Source organism: Rhyacophila brunnea, unplaced genomic scaffold, assembly GCF_057557595.1.
Source record: "Rhyacophila brunnea isolate RB1 unplaced genomic scaffold, BYU_Rbru_1.0 scaffold_7, whole genome shotgun sequence".
Taxonomy (NCBI): Eukaryota; Metazoa; Arthropoda; class Insecta; order Trichoptera; family Rhyacophilidae; genus Rhyacophila; species Rhyacophila brunnea.
This window is the reverse complement of record NW_028233339.1, coordinates 16,798,297-16,817,546: the sequence shown is the minus strand read 5'-3', so window position 1 is coordinate 16,817,546 and position 19,250 is coordinate 16,798,297. Positions and strand designations below refer to the sequence as shown.

The window sequence follows — 19,250 nt, the reverse complement described above, 5'->3', positions numbered from 1 at the left end:
TCCTTTTTGAAGATAATTAATGAAAATTACCCCACCCGCATCCCAAAAAACTGACGCCATGACCTTGCCTGCAGATAGAACTGTCTTTGCCTTCTTTGGAGCCGATTCTCCCCTTTCAGTCCATTGTTTTGATTGTTCCTTCGACGTCGTTCGGTGTGAAGTGATGTACCCATGTTTCATCCATGGTTATGAATAGATGCAAAAAATCATCTTTATTGCTGTGAAATTTCGCCAAACACTCAATTGACACATCCTCACGATGATGTTTTTGTTCCATTGCATTCCATATTGCGCACAGCTTTCTCATGTCTAAATTTTCAGTCAATATCTGATGTACAGCACTTTTTGAAATGCCTACCATGTCTGCTAGCTCGCGCAATTTCAGTCGACGTTCATCCAATACCATTTTGTGGATTTTCGTCATCATTTCTGGCGTGGTCACCTCATTTGGTCGACCACTGCGATGTTCGTCTTGGTAGCTTGTCCGGCCTCGTTTAAACTCAGCCACCCAATATTTTACTATTGTAAACAAAGGAGCAGACACCCCCAAAGTAGAATCTAGCGCCGCTTTCATATTGGTTGGACTGAAGCCTTTCAAATGAAAGTATTGTATCACATAAAGATGACCAATTTTCTCCATGTTTACAAATTCACTGATAGTGTTGACTGTTGATGGCTGACAAACAATTACTGAACAACGTAGCGTCGTAAAACTTCAAACTTAAGCTTTATAAGGTTGGTACTTTCTAGCATGGTCATTATTTGCAAACAACAACTGCCACATATACGTCAGGTCGGGTACTTCTGGGACTACTCGGTATTGTATCCTCACGGGGATTGTATCCTCATGAAAGATATTGAACTAACAATAACTGAATTAACCGGATGATTCAAATATAAGTTGATTTTAGATTAGAAGATAATATGAAGAAGAATTGGTATTAAAAATATGTAAATACGATAAAAAAATCTTTTTTAAATAATTTTAATTCATAATTATTAACTAATGTCGACTGATAATACTAAACATTGACTATTTGGTGTATCACTGGATTTACATGAGTTTTGTATTTCCACAAAGATCGGTTTTAGTGAACGGAGTTTCATATTTCGGTACCTAACTATGTTAGAATTTAAATTTAATTATTACTTAAGCGGTTTGCTACACGTGTAAGATATTAATCATTATATTGCGAATGTGATTATGATTGCTATATGTATTCAGTCTCTTAATAAAGATTAGCATTGTGTTACTTTCGCCATTTTGCCATTTCATTAGACAGAAATGTCTCTGGCGTCAGGTTATGGATTAAAAGATTCCAGCAGAAGCTTATAAGTTATAACAATAGCTGTAAGATAATTAATTTCATACTAAATTTAGTAATCTCTTGGTTATCTCGTGTCTATTTTCATTTACATTATTCGTTTGCTGTGATAAAATTTATTAAAATATCATCTTAAATTGGTTGATGCTATGTTATTAATTACAGCTAACTTGTTTGCTTTACTTTAATTACTTATCAATACCATTACGTACATTTCAAATTATTTTCGCACTGAAATGTTAAACCAAAGAATTTTGAATATTTTTGAATACATAGGTTTTCTCTATAAATAAACTTACACAACGAATACTTACAAGTACAAGTATTATAAAATCTTATAGTACAATGAAAACAGAAACTCAACGTATCAAAATCACTATATGTTCCATTATTCGGATGAATAAGCAGATAAGTATACCTATCACTCTATTATTATGGAGAATGTTTCCAACAATATTCTAAAAACATATTGGCAATGTTAACAAACCCATGAAATCTGAAGAATCGAATAACAATAAAGTTTAGAAATTTCTAGTCGTTTATATGTCGTTTTATGAATAGATTATGTTTATTGCACTAGCCAGCACTTCGTTCAGGAATCAAAATCAATGCATTTTTTACAGGGCTTTGAACCGGAAATTAACCGAATACCAGAACCGAACCGAAAAAAATAACTCGATTTTTTCGGTTCCGTACATAATCTTACTCCCCAATTATTCAGTTACCGCTCAGTTATCGTAGGCGCAACATGTCTTACGTAATTGGATCTTCGAAACATTTAAAAATTAATCACTCGGAGCTGAATCCAAAACCGGAAAAACCGTTATTTTTTCGGTACGAAAACCGGAACCGAACCGATATATATATATATTTTATTTGAACCGGAACGAAAACCGAAATGAAAAAAAAAAAACGTTTCGAAGCCCTGGATTTTTTAAAATCAAATTGCTCGTTCTCCTTTTCAGAGCTGCCACAATAGTCCTGAGAGAAAGCAATTGTCACTTCCTGCGAGTGGATAAGGATGATTTCAACAGAGTGCTGCGAGGAGTTGAAGCCAATACTGTTCGCCTCAAGGAGCATGGGGAGGATGTCTTAGTCCTGGAAAAGATCAGCTCTGCGATCAAACAGACGTTTTCTCATTTCAAGTATGTACATACATTTTCATTCAATTCAATTTGGAATACTGTTTCTGTGTCTAGTGTTGAAAGAGTGTAAGTATGTACCTATTTCAGAGACTTTTTGCAATCATTTTTTTTAAGGATATTATTCAATCATTTTATTGTATTAGGATTGCTTTCACAGTCTTTACAAGGTCAGAAGTGAAGTACGAAAGGGTCGAAAGCTTTCGATTATCTTGAAAAAACACACCGAAAGCAAAAAAAATTGAAACTCGATTGCCACCTTTTAATAATTTTATACTTTGAAATAAATTACAATTAGTAATCGCTCAATATAAATTGAGTAGACAATATGATTAAATATTATTATCTAAATAGTCTAATATATTATCTAATATTAATAAAGAGTTTCTTTAACAACCAATAAGCTATAAATGTATTTAACTGATTTTTATGGTAGGTACATTTATTTAATATCATGTTAATCAATATTCTTCTTTTATTTCAGATACACTGTCATGGCAGGAACTCCAGAAAAGATGATGGAGCATCTGCTAGAGACGAGGTTGGATGGACGTGGGGATGACCGAGCTGCTGCGACGGATCCTTTCCTGGACGACTTCCTTTTGACTCATATCGTCTTCATGCCGACCAGTCGACTTATTGTTGAGCTGTCCAAATAATATCCTTTAACTGGGCTTAATTTTTAAAATGTAGCAGTACCATATTATCACAGTGGTATTACTGCTATAATAGCATTGCGACTTCCCTTATTTAGTTTTTAATCCTGGAATAACGTTTCTTCCATAACCGGTGTTGGATGAAGTACATTCTCATATCATTTATAGTGAACATATTATTAAAGTTTACATTGGTAAGAATTATTGTAATAAATTAAGCAAAATAGGAAAAGATAATCTTCCTCTTTCTCTTAACAAATATTAGCTAGCATTATTTTAATCTTCGCATTATTCATTTTTCCTCTGAAGTGTGACTATATACTATAAGTATCTAAAATTAACAGAAAAACAATAAAATTACAATTTTAGCTTCTAATATATAATAGACTCTACGACAAATGCTTGTCAGCCAGTCGCCGAACTCTTTCCTTGGATGAAAATAAGATCAAAATATAATATAGTACTTTCGAAAAAATGTGCAGGTATCGAACACTCACATATTTATTATGGCTTTAGTCGACAACAGCGCCTAGAAGCATAACCAAGAAGATGTTGCAGAAGAGTACGAAAAAGATTCTTGCGGGTTTTAAACCTATTCTTTGTTTCCATGATTTCTTAAGGATACCTACCTCAAAAGCTTTTGAGTAAAAGCAAAAGTTATTGCTCACTGCTTTAATGTCCATGATTCTGCACCACACAATAGAATTTGATTTTAAATAGAGCACTTAGTTAAAGTTCTTGCTCAAGCCTTATTTATCTTAACAAAATATAATATTAAAATAGTCAAAGGTTAAGCTTATTACTTTTTTTTAAAATTTGTATTCTCCTTAATATAACAATCACTTATCGGATAGACTCTACAAACCAGGACCAAGAGTTTGTTCTCGCGTGCAAAAGGAGAGTGGTGCAATTCGTCTACACGTGGATCAGCACAAACCGTCAAGCCGTCTCTGATGATCAGTCAGCCAGTGAATTTCTTGAGGTACGAATGTCTACTTACAGCTTACACCTTTGAGACTTGCCAGAGATGATACTTAATCTTTGTCTTAACAAACATTAATTATATTGGCAAAGGAAGATTTTATATAATCTCAAAGTTCAAGAAATTGATGTGCTAAGTATTATTTTATAAAACTATTTGATTCTAATACTCGTTAGGGGAGGAGACACATTTTATATTTTCCCAGGCGCGCACAAATAAAAATCGTGTAATTGATTGGTGGAATGATCGTGATGGTGGATGTGGATACTGGGGAGGGGGGCGGTAACGTTAGGATGCCAGGCACTGACCTTTCATGCTGTTGATGATCTTTCTCCGTAGTCTGGTTGCACTATCACTCTCACGGTATTGTTTATTGAGTCACCTGGTGTGCGGCACTTGATGTTCAGAGATAATTTGGGTTGTAAGTCTTTGTACGCGCGCGGTTGATGAATGACTGACGTTTTATATTAATAATCGGTCGACTACTAACTCATAACTGCGGTGTGCTTGGTCTTGCGACAATACTGAGGATTTGAGGTAGAAGGGAAGAAAGAAATGAGGGCCACCATAATTGGCCCAACCAATATATTATATATAATATTTGATCTCTATATTGTTTTAATACATCGCTATTGATTACATTAATTTGTTTTAAATACCAAAGTTTAATTACTGTCGTTTAGCAATAAATTAATTAAACGGTGAGAAAAATCAATATATAAATTATAAATCAGCTCTTATTAACGACAGGGTGTATAGTAACCTTTCCAAATTCCGTGAAGTATCTATGGCGAAGCTTTTATACAATGAGTATATGGATGAATTTTGATGATAATATTAATAATATCTAAGGGTTGTTATTAAAAGAAGTTAAACAAATATTTAGAATGATATCAAACATTGAACAATTGATAATATCTCTGTTCTTCACATAATTATGTTTATTAGGTATTAGCCAAACAACAAAAGACAATACCTTATAATAAATTATTTAATTGATGTATTATTTTAATACCTATTATAAAAATTCTTAGGAGCTGGCTGGTGAAGTAGAAGCAGATTGTGTCCAGTGGAGTTGCCTCGAGGAGCAGGCCAGCCTGATGCACCATGTGATGTCTCAGTTGAGGAGGCGGCAAGAAGAGAAAAGTCTTCACTCAGGGCAGAAGTGGAAGTTACCACCTTGCGGGCAACCGATCAGTCTCTTCGCTGGAACGACCACGGAGACGAGGAATGTTATACATCCAGATGATGAAAGTAAGTATAGCTACAATACGATACCAACCTTTTGATTGAAATCAAAATCAGGAATGAAAGATTTCTTATAATTAATTAGTACTCTCTGACAATTGGTAATTCTAAAGATTTTGGACTACGCCTAGAGAGATTCATAGTGTTTATATTTCAGTTCAACCCTGGCAAGTGAGTTTAAGAAGCTTGGAACTCAAAAGTATGTTTGCTACAAATGAATCTGCAGTGAAATTCTGCTTTCATATATGTATTTAGGTTCTGTCTCTATGATATCTTAGTGACAAGGTATGATAGTTTTATCTTTCCATTCCTTTTAAGACCTAACCAAAATATTTATATTATGTTTATTAAATATAATGTAATAATATAGTACTTTCCACAGGTTTATGATAAGATTATGACGCACATCGTGTTACTTTTTATTTTGATAAATATGTTCTAATATTTTACCATAATTTAATGTTAGATCAGTAATTAATGCAAGGCAAAAAATGTTTGACATGATTGGGCCATTTTGTTTTAATTGAGTCTTATCACACATTCAAAATATCCCAAAATAAAACCGCAAATGTGTACATGTAATGTAATGTACTAACATGCAAAAATATCACCAATTTCCCTGAGATCAAAATTTGAAGCTCGTGATTACTAATTCTAACTTAGGAGTTCCACAGATTACAAAAAGCTTTACTGATTGGCAAACAGGTGTCAGTAAAACCTAGTGCAAAATAACATATTCTTTCTAGTTTCAATGATAATAATTTATACAAAGTAAATTTCATTTCATCTAGTGTTGTATTCTTAATACATAATACCACTTTGACTTCTATTTTTATATTGAGTATATTTTTAAACAAATTGACAATCCTCTTTTCTACAAAGCTCGATAGTTTCTGTGACATTATGAAATTATTATTATGAGTATTTGTTCTCACAACATTAAATAACATACCTATAATTTGTATGTTTATAGATATGTTATTAATATAATATAATACTAGCAATCTTATAGCTGATATTCTGTGTTATAAATGTGACATTTTTTATTGCAGTTATATTCAGAGTCTACTGCGCTGACCACACATACTGCACACTTAAGTTTCCTGTAAACACAAACGCGGAGACAATAAAAGTAAGCGCAGCTGATAAGCTCAAAATGCGTCCGACTGACGAATTAGTTCTCGTTGAAGTCAAGTCAACAGGAGAAAGGATGCCAATTAACGACAAAGATATCAGCATTCCGACCAGTCTCAGTTTGAATGGAAGAATCTTCGTAGCTCCGAAAGATCATTTGGATGCATTGGTAAATATATTTTATTTGTCTTAGTCAAACGGTTATATCTTTTCCTGGATCTGTTCTCAGTCGTTTCCTTGTAATTGAAGATTCTGAACACTCTAAAATCATTTAGCCATCTTTTGAGTGTCCTCACAGATATGTCCTTGCTATTCATTGCTTGGGTCACAATTTTTTGAACTATCTTTTAAACATTATTAGCTTTCCGTTGCACAAGGGGTTTTTGCATATAGATGGACTATCTTTGTCTATAATAGTATTATTCTCTAGGACTCATACGCACTAGCGGCTAACCGCGGGTCACGGTTGTATTCGCGGTTATCCGTAAGGCGGCTGACCGAAGGGGACAGCGGTTACGTTAGCGGCTTGCCGCAGTCAGTTTCAAAATGAATGTGACTTATCTTGGAGTTCTGTTAGCTAGCTCAGGATGTTTGAGAACCCAGATAGATCAAATAAGAAATAATTGTCTGAACAGTTTTGGAACTAGGACACTTGAAGGAGGGGTGAATAAACTGAGAATAGTTATAAAATAAAACTTATCGGAGATTTAAATGTTTTATTCCCCTCCTTGTTTGTTAGTACACTCATTTAATATTTATTTCAGAAATAAAATATTTGGGCGTTCATTTTAGGTTCTTCTCGTTCATTAGTTCTCATTTAATATATTTTTTTTTTTTAAATAATTAAATTAAATATTCGGCACATTTCATATTCCATAATATGCTAGGTCATTTTTCTATATCGTGTATAAATTTTTCCGTGTCGAAATCCATATCGGAATAAGTTTTTAAGAAAAGCGGTCAGCCGCCGTCTAAATGTCTAGTGCGTGGCGCTCCGCGGTACGGACAACCGCCGTGGTAGCCAAACCGCCGAGATGTAGTGCGTATAATAGTGCAGGCACTTTTCATACAAAAAACGAGTGGCGCGAGGCGGCCTGCCGCATGTGCGTATGGACTATAAGACTCAATTAATCTCAATTCTTACCGAATAGTTATCAGTTAAGTTTCGGCCTCTTAGGCCCAAAGATATGTATCTCATTATCTCTACTTTATAAGAGACACCAAACACAAGTAAATTTATACATATTCCACTGTCATTCATAAGACAATAAGTGTTTTCAAGAGATGCGTATTGAACCATCTTTTATCTTTTGTATTATTTGATAAGTCTGTTTGTTACTTCACGTAATATATTATTTTATGTCTAGTAGGTACCTACCATACGTGACTTAAAATCACTAAAAATTGAGATAGGCTTCTTTGGTCCTAACGGGTCAATTTGTTACTTCAAAATATTTTTGGCTTTGTTAAAAAAAACATCTGTCATTCAATCCATCACTTATTGAATCATTTTTAATGCTAGATAAAATTTTATTCTTGTGCAGACATCAACATTAATTCATTTCAATCTATTGTATTTTTTCATGCATCAGGTATAAAACAATAAAACTAGATGTAAACTTTCAGGGCAAACCGCTTTATTTGTTGACTAATTGACTGACCTAAGCTTCAAAGTCTATAATTCTGTGACATGATAGATGAGTGGCAGAATGTCTGCTTCTGAAACTGTGGGCTGCGAGTTCGAAACCCATATCTTGCAAAATTAAACAATATAGCTTTACCAATGATAATGTTGAGTTGAACAAATTGAGAATATGCTGGTTTTTGTGTTTACAGACATGCTTAGCGGAGCAGGAGGTTGCAACGCAAGGCTTAGAATTGGACATGGAAACGTTCAGCACAAAGGACTTAGCATATTTCATTACAATCTTTGACTGGGACCTGTTTTGGTGTGTTCATGAGCACGAATTAATTTACCACACGTTTGGAAGGCACCATTTTGATCAAATCACTGCCAATTTAGATGTCTTTCTGCGGCGATTTAATGAAATTCAATATTGGGTTGTCACGGAAATACTCATGTCGAGTTCGTTGAGCAAAAGAGTGACAATACTTAGGAAGATGATTAAACTGGCTGCATAGTAAGTACATCAATGTATACCTAATCAGTAAACTCCTTGATATGAAATGTTGTCTTATATCATTGAGGACATCTATTGACGAATTTAGAAAACATTCAATAAAATACAATTATTTACTGAAAATCTTTAAAATTGTTTTAATTACGAAATCAACAATAAGGCATCATATGTACTGTCAACTGGTTTCCGGCAACCAGGTCAGCAGCCACGAGGCAGAAAACCAATGTTTGCATGCATGGTTGCGGCAGGCAACCATGCTTTCTGATTCCCGAAGACCAGTTGACAGTGCGTAACAGAACTAAGATGAAAAATAAATACATTTTTAAAATTAAAATTTAAACCAACAAGTTAAGAAAGCTGATATAAAATTAAATTTTGCAAAACCAGTTCAGATTATTCAGTTTTCACCCCGTCTTATTATTTTATATTATCGAAATATTTTCATAATTTGAATGATTCATAGTTATAATCTACTTTTATTTTGTTCATAAAACTAAAATTCTGGAAAAGATATGTATAACATGAAATTCTTTATATTTATATCTAGGTACCTAATCTAGTTTGGATATTTCTTCAATACATTATTAAATCCTGGATCATCACTTATTTTCATTGTCGTTTTTTTTAATATTGAATATTTATTAGAGACATCTAGTGAGGAAATTACATGATGCTTTCCAAGAAAAATGTTCGCTTTAGTGGGGGCAATTTGATTTTGTGGGGATAAAAAAAATGGGGTAAATTGTATCTAATTAATTTAATTAAACATGTTAATCAACGGACAAGAGTCGGAAACAATTTAAGACCAGATCTTATTTTCCCACTGAACTGAATATTATTAAAATAATAATTTTGATTTTCAGCTGTAAGGAATATCAGAACCTGAATGCATTCTTTGCTATTGTAATGGGACTGAGTAATATGGCAGTGAGCCGTCTCTCCCAGACGTGGGAAAAGTTGCCATCGAAGTTCTGTAAAATTTATACTGAATTTGAAGCTCTCATAGATCCCAGTAGAAATCACCGAGCTTATCGGTAAGACATTTATTTTCTATAATATTTTGAACAGTTCATATTATATTTTAATAATCATTAAGTAACTTAGTATATATACATAATTATGATGATATTAGGTCCTACATTAATTATGATTATCTATGAAAATAAAATATTGATTTGTTTAACTTTTTTTTGCAGAATGAGTGTAGCAAAAATGCAACCACCAGTTGTTCCATTTATGCCACTTTTACTGAAGGATATGACATTCACCCACGAAGGCAACAAGAACTCAACAAATGGTTTAGTAAACTTTGAAAAAATGCACATGTTGGCCCAAACCATGAGAACTATTCGATACTGTCGAAGTAGGCATTTAGGTAAGTGTCAATATTCTTATTATTATTACTTTATTCAAAACATAATAGAACACTCTTATAATAGACTAATTGTGCCTGTATACGTGCATGAATTTACTTGCAGCAATAGTGTGTATTTTAAACTATCGCGATAATAAATGTTTACACGTAAAATTGCTGACTGTCATCTTATTCTTCAAGAGTAAGCGAAACGCGATGTTGTCATTTTATAGTAGGTACTATTTGATAGGTTGTGAAAATCGGTTAACCTCAAAATGAGTCGGCGCGGTGTAGTTCAGATTTTGTTTTTATGAGAAATGGATATCAGCCACTTACTCAACCTATTAGTTCCATACTCTGACTCATACACAAATTGAAAAACAATATGTGTACTTGCCAGACCCAAGATTCGAACCTGGGACCCACGACTCTATAGGCCGGCGCTTAAGCCACGCGGCCATCGTGGATATATCTATAGTAGTTATGATTAATAGCACTGCAGAGTTTTTCTACACATTCCATGCTGTACATATAAATCAGCGATAGCGAACTTTTTTCTACAACTATGTCAAATTATATGCAAAGATTTTGGAAAAAATAGTGTCAGATTAATTAAAGAATAAAAAAAAATAGTTTACGGTAAATTTACTAAAAAAAGATTAAATAGTACCATAATTCAAACACTTAAGTAATACAAATCATTTTTTTTTTTAAATTTATTGAGATATATTTTGTTGTTTGCGTGGTGTCAATTTTTTTATTCATGGTTTATGATAAATTTAAACCATTTGAAGATAATTAATTTAGGGAAATTCAAAGTGATATTCTACTTTATAAACAATTCATCGATGAAAATAGTTGTTCACAGCCATATTATGTTTACCCAAAGATGGTCAAAATAGAGTCTTAATTTTTTCATTGAATTAATCATAATATCGAGTAATGAGTTCCAATCTTGACAACATTCTGCAATAATATTACTTTTTTATTCACTGACATAATATGAATACGTGTATTAAATAAGGCTCTAAGTACCAAAAAGTAGTATTGCCTGTAGTTACAAAATACCGAGTCATTGCAGTAAAATTTCATGAAGCAGACCTTTTGGAAAATGTAGTTTTACAGTGTGAAGCAATTACGGCAGTTTCTATAATTTTAGGTATTAAGAACTCGCAAGTGTCAACACACCATCTTCAGCTATTTTATATTGAATGCCGTTGACCACTGCAGTGCTACTTACACCATTATAAATAAAACACGCCAACGGACTTACAACGTCGACAGGTTTAACTATTTTGCTGTGTTTTTTGACTTGCTTGAGGCACTTAGACTATAGTTGAAGTTATTGGCGTTGGTATGTAGAATATTTTTCTATAAAAATGTCAGTTTTTATTATTTTGGTACTTAGCGCCTTAATTAATACACGTATTCATATATTGCCAATAATATTTTTGGTAAAAAATATTATTAAAATTGTTGTATAATCTGTTTAAATACAAGTATAACAAGTTGGTGTTGGTTTATAATAATTACAGTATATTATTTTAGATTAATTAAGTATGCATAAAAAACTAGTAAACTTTTATATTTTCCTGGATGTCACAAAAATGGTCCGCATGACACTCATGTCATTGGTTCGTCATCCCCATCCTAAATCATAACATCTGATTTATTTCATCTTCACGTCATCATCCAAACTAACAACCAATTGTATTATTTTTAGTATTAGAACCACCATCTCAGAAAAACGACGAAGAAGTGAAGGCATACATCGGGTGCTTAAGAGCCATCGACAATCAACGGGTGCTCACAAACTTATCGCAGAAACTCGAACCGCGAAGATCGTAAACATGTTGTATGATGTACTATTTTATTTTAGCTATAAGGTGGACCAAGATCCGAACGTTTTTCAGAATCTTATGTAAATTGACTGCAATTCGCTTTACAAAATAATATGAAAGAAACGAGTGAGTAATTTATGTCAGTGTACATACATTTAATGGAAATGTATAAAGAAAGGTTTGAAAACTCCAATAGGTATATCATAATAAATTAGGTAAGAATATTGTAATCTTCTTTCCACAAAAGCATGTATCTTCCTATCTACAATATAAAATTTATACTTACTTACTATCTAGATAAGGTTGTTTTAAATAATAATTAAAAATTATATAGGTACTCAGTACCTTTGACTTGACATTTTTTAAATAAATGCTTAATTCCCATTCTGTGGGCTAGAAGTATACCTACTATAATGAGTCCGAATTGACAAGGAGAGACATATTAGTGATTTTTCGTGCTTCATTAGTGAGAAGATTTAAAGTAGGTAGGTACTTATGTATTTACATTTTTTTCTATGATATATTTTTTGGATTAGTTTTCTTTCTATGTTTAGTTTTAATTTTTGTTTTTGATTTTTTAATGCCCGTTGAGTGTTACTTTATTTATCATAAAATAATTTCACTAAACTTGCACTGCACTTACATTTTTGGATTCTCCTTAGTCACATCTTTAAATAAGTATGTATATATTGAAATGCATAACTCAGAAAACCTTTAATCACATTAATTTTAAAACAATTTAACCGGTTCTATGCCTTCAGCGAGTTTTCTCGCTCTATGAAGCCGCATATACAAATTTCGCGAGTCATCTCGTTCGACTTTAAGCTTAAATTACTAGCCACTGTCAATTAATTTGCATAATCTAAAAAATTAAATACACAATGACATCTGTTTGAATAATTATGACATACTTAGTCACAAATTATCGGTATTATAGCAATTGTAGTAAGAGCTTTGCTCTACATTCAACATGTGACGTTAAAAATCTGCGGCCTCTCGGATACTGCCATAGTAATATCGTGAGGCGTAGAAAAGATTGACTGAATTTTAAAAACTAACAGAGCCCATTTGCAATTTGTATTCTTAACAACATTACTTTTGTTTTCCGTTGTCATTACTAAATTTATTCATAGATGGCATCTGGAGTTACCTTAACTTTTTTATAATTGCGAAATGTTTAGGCATTTATTGAAGAAATGTCAAGTTAAAGCAATACCTATTTTTATTCATTCAATCTACAGTCTTGTATAAGATGTGCATTCAGATGAAAAAGAGGAGGAGGAAATCTTGGGTGCGCGCTAAATTGTGTTTAGCATGCATCAACATTTCACATGATGCCTTTTACATACCTATCAGACAATCCTAATTACCTGTAATTGTTTTTCCCATAACTAAACTTAAACAAAATGATTTTATAATATTTACAACAATCCCTACCAAGACAAATAATTTTAATATTACCTTGACAATGTTTGACTACTGCCATTCAAAAAATGTAAATTTTCTACATCATATTGGATTTACAGCATACCAAAATATCATAGTGACTAATTTTATTACTATATTTCATACTTGACTGGTTATTCATTTGTTATATTTCATATACATGCATACTACATACCTACTATTTCATTTACTTATAAAATTATCAGAACCAACATGGGATAGTCCTCCAAAGCCAAGAATAATAATTAATCCTGTATACCTAGGCATGCACACATATAAATGATTGCTTGGGGGGCTACATTTCAAAAAAATATCCACAATAATTTATTATAGATTTTTAAGGTGGTTGTGGGTGGCGTGGTTAACAAAATCTAGCAGGTTGCCGCTAATTTTTACCTCCATTAAATTCAAATCTAAACACCATTTACTTTTGCTTATAGTTTCTCATTGATTCACACAAATATGTTAAACCGAAACATGAGTATAAAATTTCAATGCATCTTCTCAAACTGGTCAAAATGTATGGAAATTCACATATTATTACTTCTTCAGGCCGTGAGTGAAGCAATACGACAAAGTCAAAATTCATCCCGAGATGGACATGATGGACATGCCTCATTATCGAAGCTCACCCCATCAGTCCTTATAGGTTTCAGGTGTCTTTTTCGCCGTTTATGACTTTTGCAATATACTTCTTGGCATATTTCGCAGCTATCCATCTGTTGCACGTGTCCTACCCACTGAAGTCAAATCTAACGTGTTAAGCTCTCATTCTTGTACAATTGATGATCACACATAATATGCACAGTCCGTCAAATCATGGGCCGTATAATTATTTTCGGCAGAACTTCTTACGAAAACAATTAGTGTATTTACAGTTGCTCGTTGTTACTGTTTAACACTCCAAACAGTATATTATTATGAGAAGAGCTGAATGAGTGTCTAAAATACAAGAAATAAAAAAAATGACCATGCGTGTCGATCTACGTAACATATTACATTCTTGAAACACTTTTGAGATATCACTCTACAACAAACCGTTCTCAAGCCAGCTAATACTTAAACCCACTCATGGGCGTATTGTAAATTAAAGCTCAGTAAATTAATGTATAATATTTAAATAGACTGTGTAGTGTCTAGATATTATATCAAATTATTAATAATTAACGTGATAGTAACAATATATTATATCTATAATATTCTATCTTGTAAATAACACATTAATCACCTAGCTGTTTCCTCTAGTGTTTTTGCATTTTCATGTAGAATACGTCACGTTTTTTTTTTTTAAATCTCACCGGGGTTCAATACCGTGCTTACAGAGAACATAATTTTGTGCCGGTTCTAAGCAGTTTTTTACTTGACTAATAAATGTCGTAGTCAAATAGAGTGAAAAAAATAAGTATTTAACTAGCCCAGAAGCAAACCAAAAGGTTTACCTATTTTTATATTTTTTAATAATTGAATATAAAGCATACTCCTTGTCAATATAAATCTAATCTATTGTTTGTCTTATTTTAAGATTAAAAACATAAAACGTTTTCTATGCGATTCTATATTTTTTTTGCTTATTTTATCGATACGTAATATTTATAATTTTATTCTATCTACCTAACATAACCGTACCATATTAAGTATTTTATCATCCTATTAGGTATCATTGTTCCAACATCATCTCTTTAAATATGTGTAATGTGCAATAATTGTTATAATTTAGAGTATTTATTAAATAAAAACTAGTGATATACATAGGTATTGTAAATATTAAATTAGGTATTCATATTTTTTAAATATTATCATGTATTTTCTACTATGCATTATTTTAATTTCACTACTGCGCACAATGTACATTTATTATAAATCTATTTCATTATAAACTATGCATCCAAAGCATTCAAACTAAATTTAAGTAACATTCCAGTTAAAATAAGCTCAAAACACTAAACTTTATTGTTGATTACGCATAATAATGTATCTCCAACTTTTTTCAATGTATGCAAAATGAAATTAATAATAATTCTTATACAACCTGTCCACATTATGAAAATCTTCAAGTGGTGTGTGTGTGCCTTGTTATTTTTTAAATCTATCCAATGTTATCAGTAAAGTTGATAAACTTTAGAAATATTATTTTAGTATTACTTACATTGTAATTGTATTTTATGAACCCAATGAAACACACAAAATTTGATTCCAAAAATAAGCTTATCTTATTTGCATTCCTGTGCAATTCAACAATAGAATAATACAGTGGCACCTTGATTTTACATGTCCAGATTTCATGTTATCCCGCTTTTTATTTTATATTAAATGAGTTTTATATAAACAAGCCAAAAATACATACCAAACAAATTTCAATGATTTTTTTAACTCATTAAATGATGAGAGCTATTATCATGGCGGTACCCGGCGGGCTGGTAATTTCGATGGAAAAGAAAAACCTTATAAACATTTATTTTTTGGTATAATCATAAAGACCAAACTTGTATTTCAGTTAAGTACTTCACCATAATTCCAAGAGATGGCAATGTGTGTAAAATATATAAAACTATTTATAACAATCGACCGGGGCCAGTATAATGAGTGTAAAGTACAGCATGTATACAATGTTCATTTTCTATGGCCAGCCTTGAGTGTACCTACTGAATTATAGAGGGTGTAAACGCGCTTGTAGCATAGGTCTGGTTTTAAAATATTACATTTTTTCTCAATAATAATTATCTGTCAATTCAAAAACTTAAAATCGGGGTTTCATTGTAATAACTATTATTTGAAGAGACATGTTCATGATAATTAAAATATTTTTAATTTTCATATTATGTAGTACCTTGAAAGTGCTGCCCTACATAATTTTATACTAATTAATATGTATATATTATTATATTCACTCCGTACATACGAATTTAGCAAAAGCTAAGTAATTGCTTCCTAAGTTACTGTATTTTCTCGAATATTTTTATTTTAAATACTTTAAAATAATATGGAATAAAATATACAGATTGCATCATTTAGATTACTTTGTATTTTTCTTTTACTTTGGTTTAACTGTCATCATTAAAAATATGTATACTTAAATATTTACGAAACATATACATATGATAATGATCATGTAGTAATGATATAAACAAAAAGATTTGATTAATTCAATATCAACAACGAAGAAATGTGAATAACAATGAAATACTGAGCTTAGTAAAGCTTAGCATTTTCAATGCATTTGCCATACCTAGGCTAAAAAGTGTAATGTAGATGGAACATTTTCATTACAATGTAAGTTGTCTTGTAACATAAACATCTGTATCTAATTAATTGAGTTAGCATTTACTTGGTAGAATTCCATTTTACAAGAAATGAAAATATAAATAATATTAAATTCAACAGGTTGTTTAATATTATTTATATTTTCATTTCTTGTTATCTGTATCTAAATTTTAGCCAAAGTCTTTAATACTGTCATTACCCAACAACTAAAATGAAGTATTTTTTTATAATAAATTCATACTTGTAGTAAAAATTCTATTATTCACTGTCTAAATAATAAGCAATCACTTTAAAAAAAAAATGTAACACCAAAGGACTGCACAGATTTCTTAAGCAGAGACATCTACTTGATAAAACTGATATTGAATTCTTCTATTATATTTATTATTACTATTATCTAAACACTTTTACTCTGTATTTTGAAATATTTTATGAATATTAAAACGATAAAGGTAATTTTATGTAGACAAGTTTGAAATACTTAGGAACTTGAATATTACGGTGATAATGTATTTGAAAACTATATTAATTAGTTACGTAAAGTAAAGAATCAATGAAAAGATTTGAAGATAAAGAAATTATTATTGTATAAGACAATCATTCCACACAGGTGGATGTAGCAAATTATGATTTTAAAGTAGCATTTCATATTCTCATTTTTACAAAATAAATACTTCTACCAAAAATAAACCAATAACCGATTATCACAATATATTGTGATAATATACTGAATCAGTAGTAAATTTGTATATTACAAGAAGCACAGACATACTCCCTTTTCCGCATTCCAATTATTAATAGATAAAATTTCGATGGATGATCATTTCGGTGTTTCTCTAATGTATGAATGCCACTGCTTCATTATAAAAAAATAGAGTTGAGATATAGTACCTTGTAAGTTTTACAATAGCTATATTAAAGTCACTCTGTAATATAATAATTCTGCAAATGTCTACTTACTCTAATTTTATCAAAAAATAAATAATATTTTATAATAGATACACTGTTTTAAATGCTACTTTATCTCAACTCTTATTTTACAATATTTTGGTTCTCACTTTTGTATGTAGATGTCAGTAGATAGAATTGGTTACCTATAGAAAATCTTGAAACATATCCGATTCTTTTATAGAAACCAGATATTATTATCAATCAAAAGGAAATTTGTTGTAGGTATTCAGAATTTTACCGTATCAACGGTACGTAAATATCTTTAAATTATTAATCTAGCTGAATAGGTAAACTAGAAAGCTGTGAACAAGCTCAGTGAGATATTAATTATTGTAATCAAATACTTATTTGATTATATTATTGTAAAGTTATGGTATTTTTTGTAGATATTTTTTATCATAGATTATTTTGTGAATGTAAATAAATAAAAAAAAAATTTAACTATTAAAAGTATTATATTTTCCACATTATCAGTAGGTATTAGATAATAAGTAGATGTAATACCATAACACTTTTATTGGGTGCCTCATTTTATTTCCCTGTCAAAGTTTATTCTCATTCCGATATCAATTGTAATAAATTTCTCGTCAAATACTATAATAAAAATATAACTCATATTTTGAGATGATTAAAAGTGAATTTTTTTTAATGACCCTTCCTCTTAACTAATTGGTGTTTTGCCATGGATTATAATATAATAGAGAAATAAAAACAGATGGATCACTCGATCTATGACCGTGTGCCAATGGAGAAAGGTGGAGGTAGGCTGTTTAGATCCGACATAAATAGTGCACATTAAACTTTGTCAGTCATAAGTATTGTTTTAATTGAACTAAAACTACAATTAACATGTGGTGTTGATTAGTTTTTATAAATCAATAAAGCCCTGCCTAACCAAACCAAAATAGTTTGGTACGATCTGGGCGATCAGACAAAATTGTGCACACTTTTTCATTTATACGTCATTAAGAATACATATTATTACACCATGTTGTTGGTTAGTTTTTTAAAATTAAGCCATGCCTAACCAAACCATAATAGATAAATAATATAATCTAAAATTATATATGATTTAATCGCATAATTTTAGATGTTTTATAGATTTTTTAGAGATAGAGTATTTTTTGACTATTATTTATTATGCCTTGGTTTCGCAGGGCTTAATTGAATTTTAAAAACCAACCAATACAGTCTGTAAATTGTAGCCTTATTTCAATGAAAACAAATACGTAGGTATGACTGACAAAGTTTAGTATGCACTATTTATGGCTGATCTTAACAGCCTACCTCCACCCTTCGCCACTGATATGTATGTATGTATGTATGTATCTCAGTCATGGCCCCCACATCCTAAAACGGGAACCCCTACCTATCGCTAAGTTTAATGTGTGACGCACAACAGAACCTTTTTCAAATTGTGTTAGAGTAAGGGCCTTCGGTTTATTTTTCAGGATTTTTGTAGTTTTAATACATCTATTTGAATTATGTTGTTGTCAAGTATCAACACAAAACAATTAAAATGCATCTAACGACCTCATTTTTTGTGTATGTAAATGTAAAATTCTCCCTTGTGGAATAGCGCCGCAGACGAATTTTTTACCTACTATTAGAGCAAATTTGTGATGTGTGTTTATCTTAAATATGTGATTGACCCGCCACGCCGGGCCCCCCTTGAGCCCGGGCCCCTAGCCCTGTCAGCCCCCCCCCTTGTGGGGGCCATGATCTCAGTAAATGAAGATTGTCAAGAAATTAAAATACAAATCAATTAG

The 19,250-nt window shown here is 31.5% G+C and overlaps 1 protein-coding gene across 2 annotated transcripts in view; it reads left to right on the top strand.

Moving 5' to 3' along the window:
- Epac (Exchange protein directly activated by cAMP) overlaps positions 1-14,213 on the top strand; it is a 233,089-nt gene extending 218,876 nt beyond the window's left edge. For both annotated transcript variants that reach the window (XM_085958431.1, XM_085958430.1), the window contains exons 9-17: positions 2,291-2,470; positions 2,952-3,125; positions 3,967-4,105; positions 5,140-5,359; positions 6,406-6,656; positions 8,324-8,628; positions 9,492-9,662; positions 9,825-10,003; positions 11,706-14,213. In XM_085958431.1, the coding sequence (XP_085814557.1) occupies positions 2,291-2,470; positions 2,952-3,125; positions 3,967-4,105; positions 5,140-5,359; positions 6,406-6,656; positions 8,324-8,628; positions 9,492-9,662; positions 9,825-10,003; positions 11,706-11,830 (1,744 nt within the window). In that variant the 3' untranslated portion in view covers positions 11,831-14,213. The remainder of the gene's footprint in view (positions 1-2,290; positions 2,471-2,951; positions 3,126-3,966; positions 4,106-5,139; positions 5,360-6,405; positions 6,657-8,323; positions 8,629-9,491; positions 9,663-9,824; positions 10,004-11,705) is intronic.
- Positions 14,214-19,250: the final 5,037 nt, after the last annotated feature.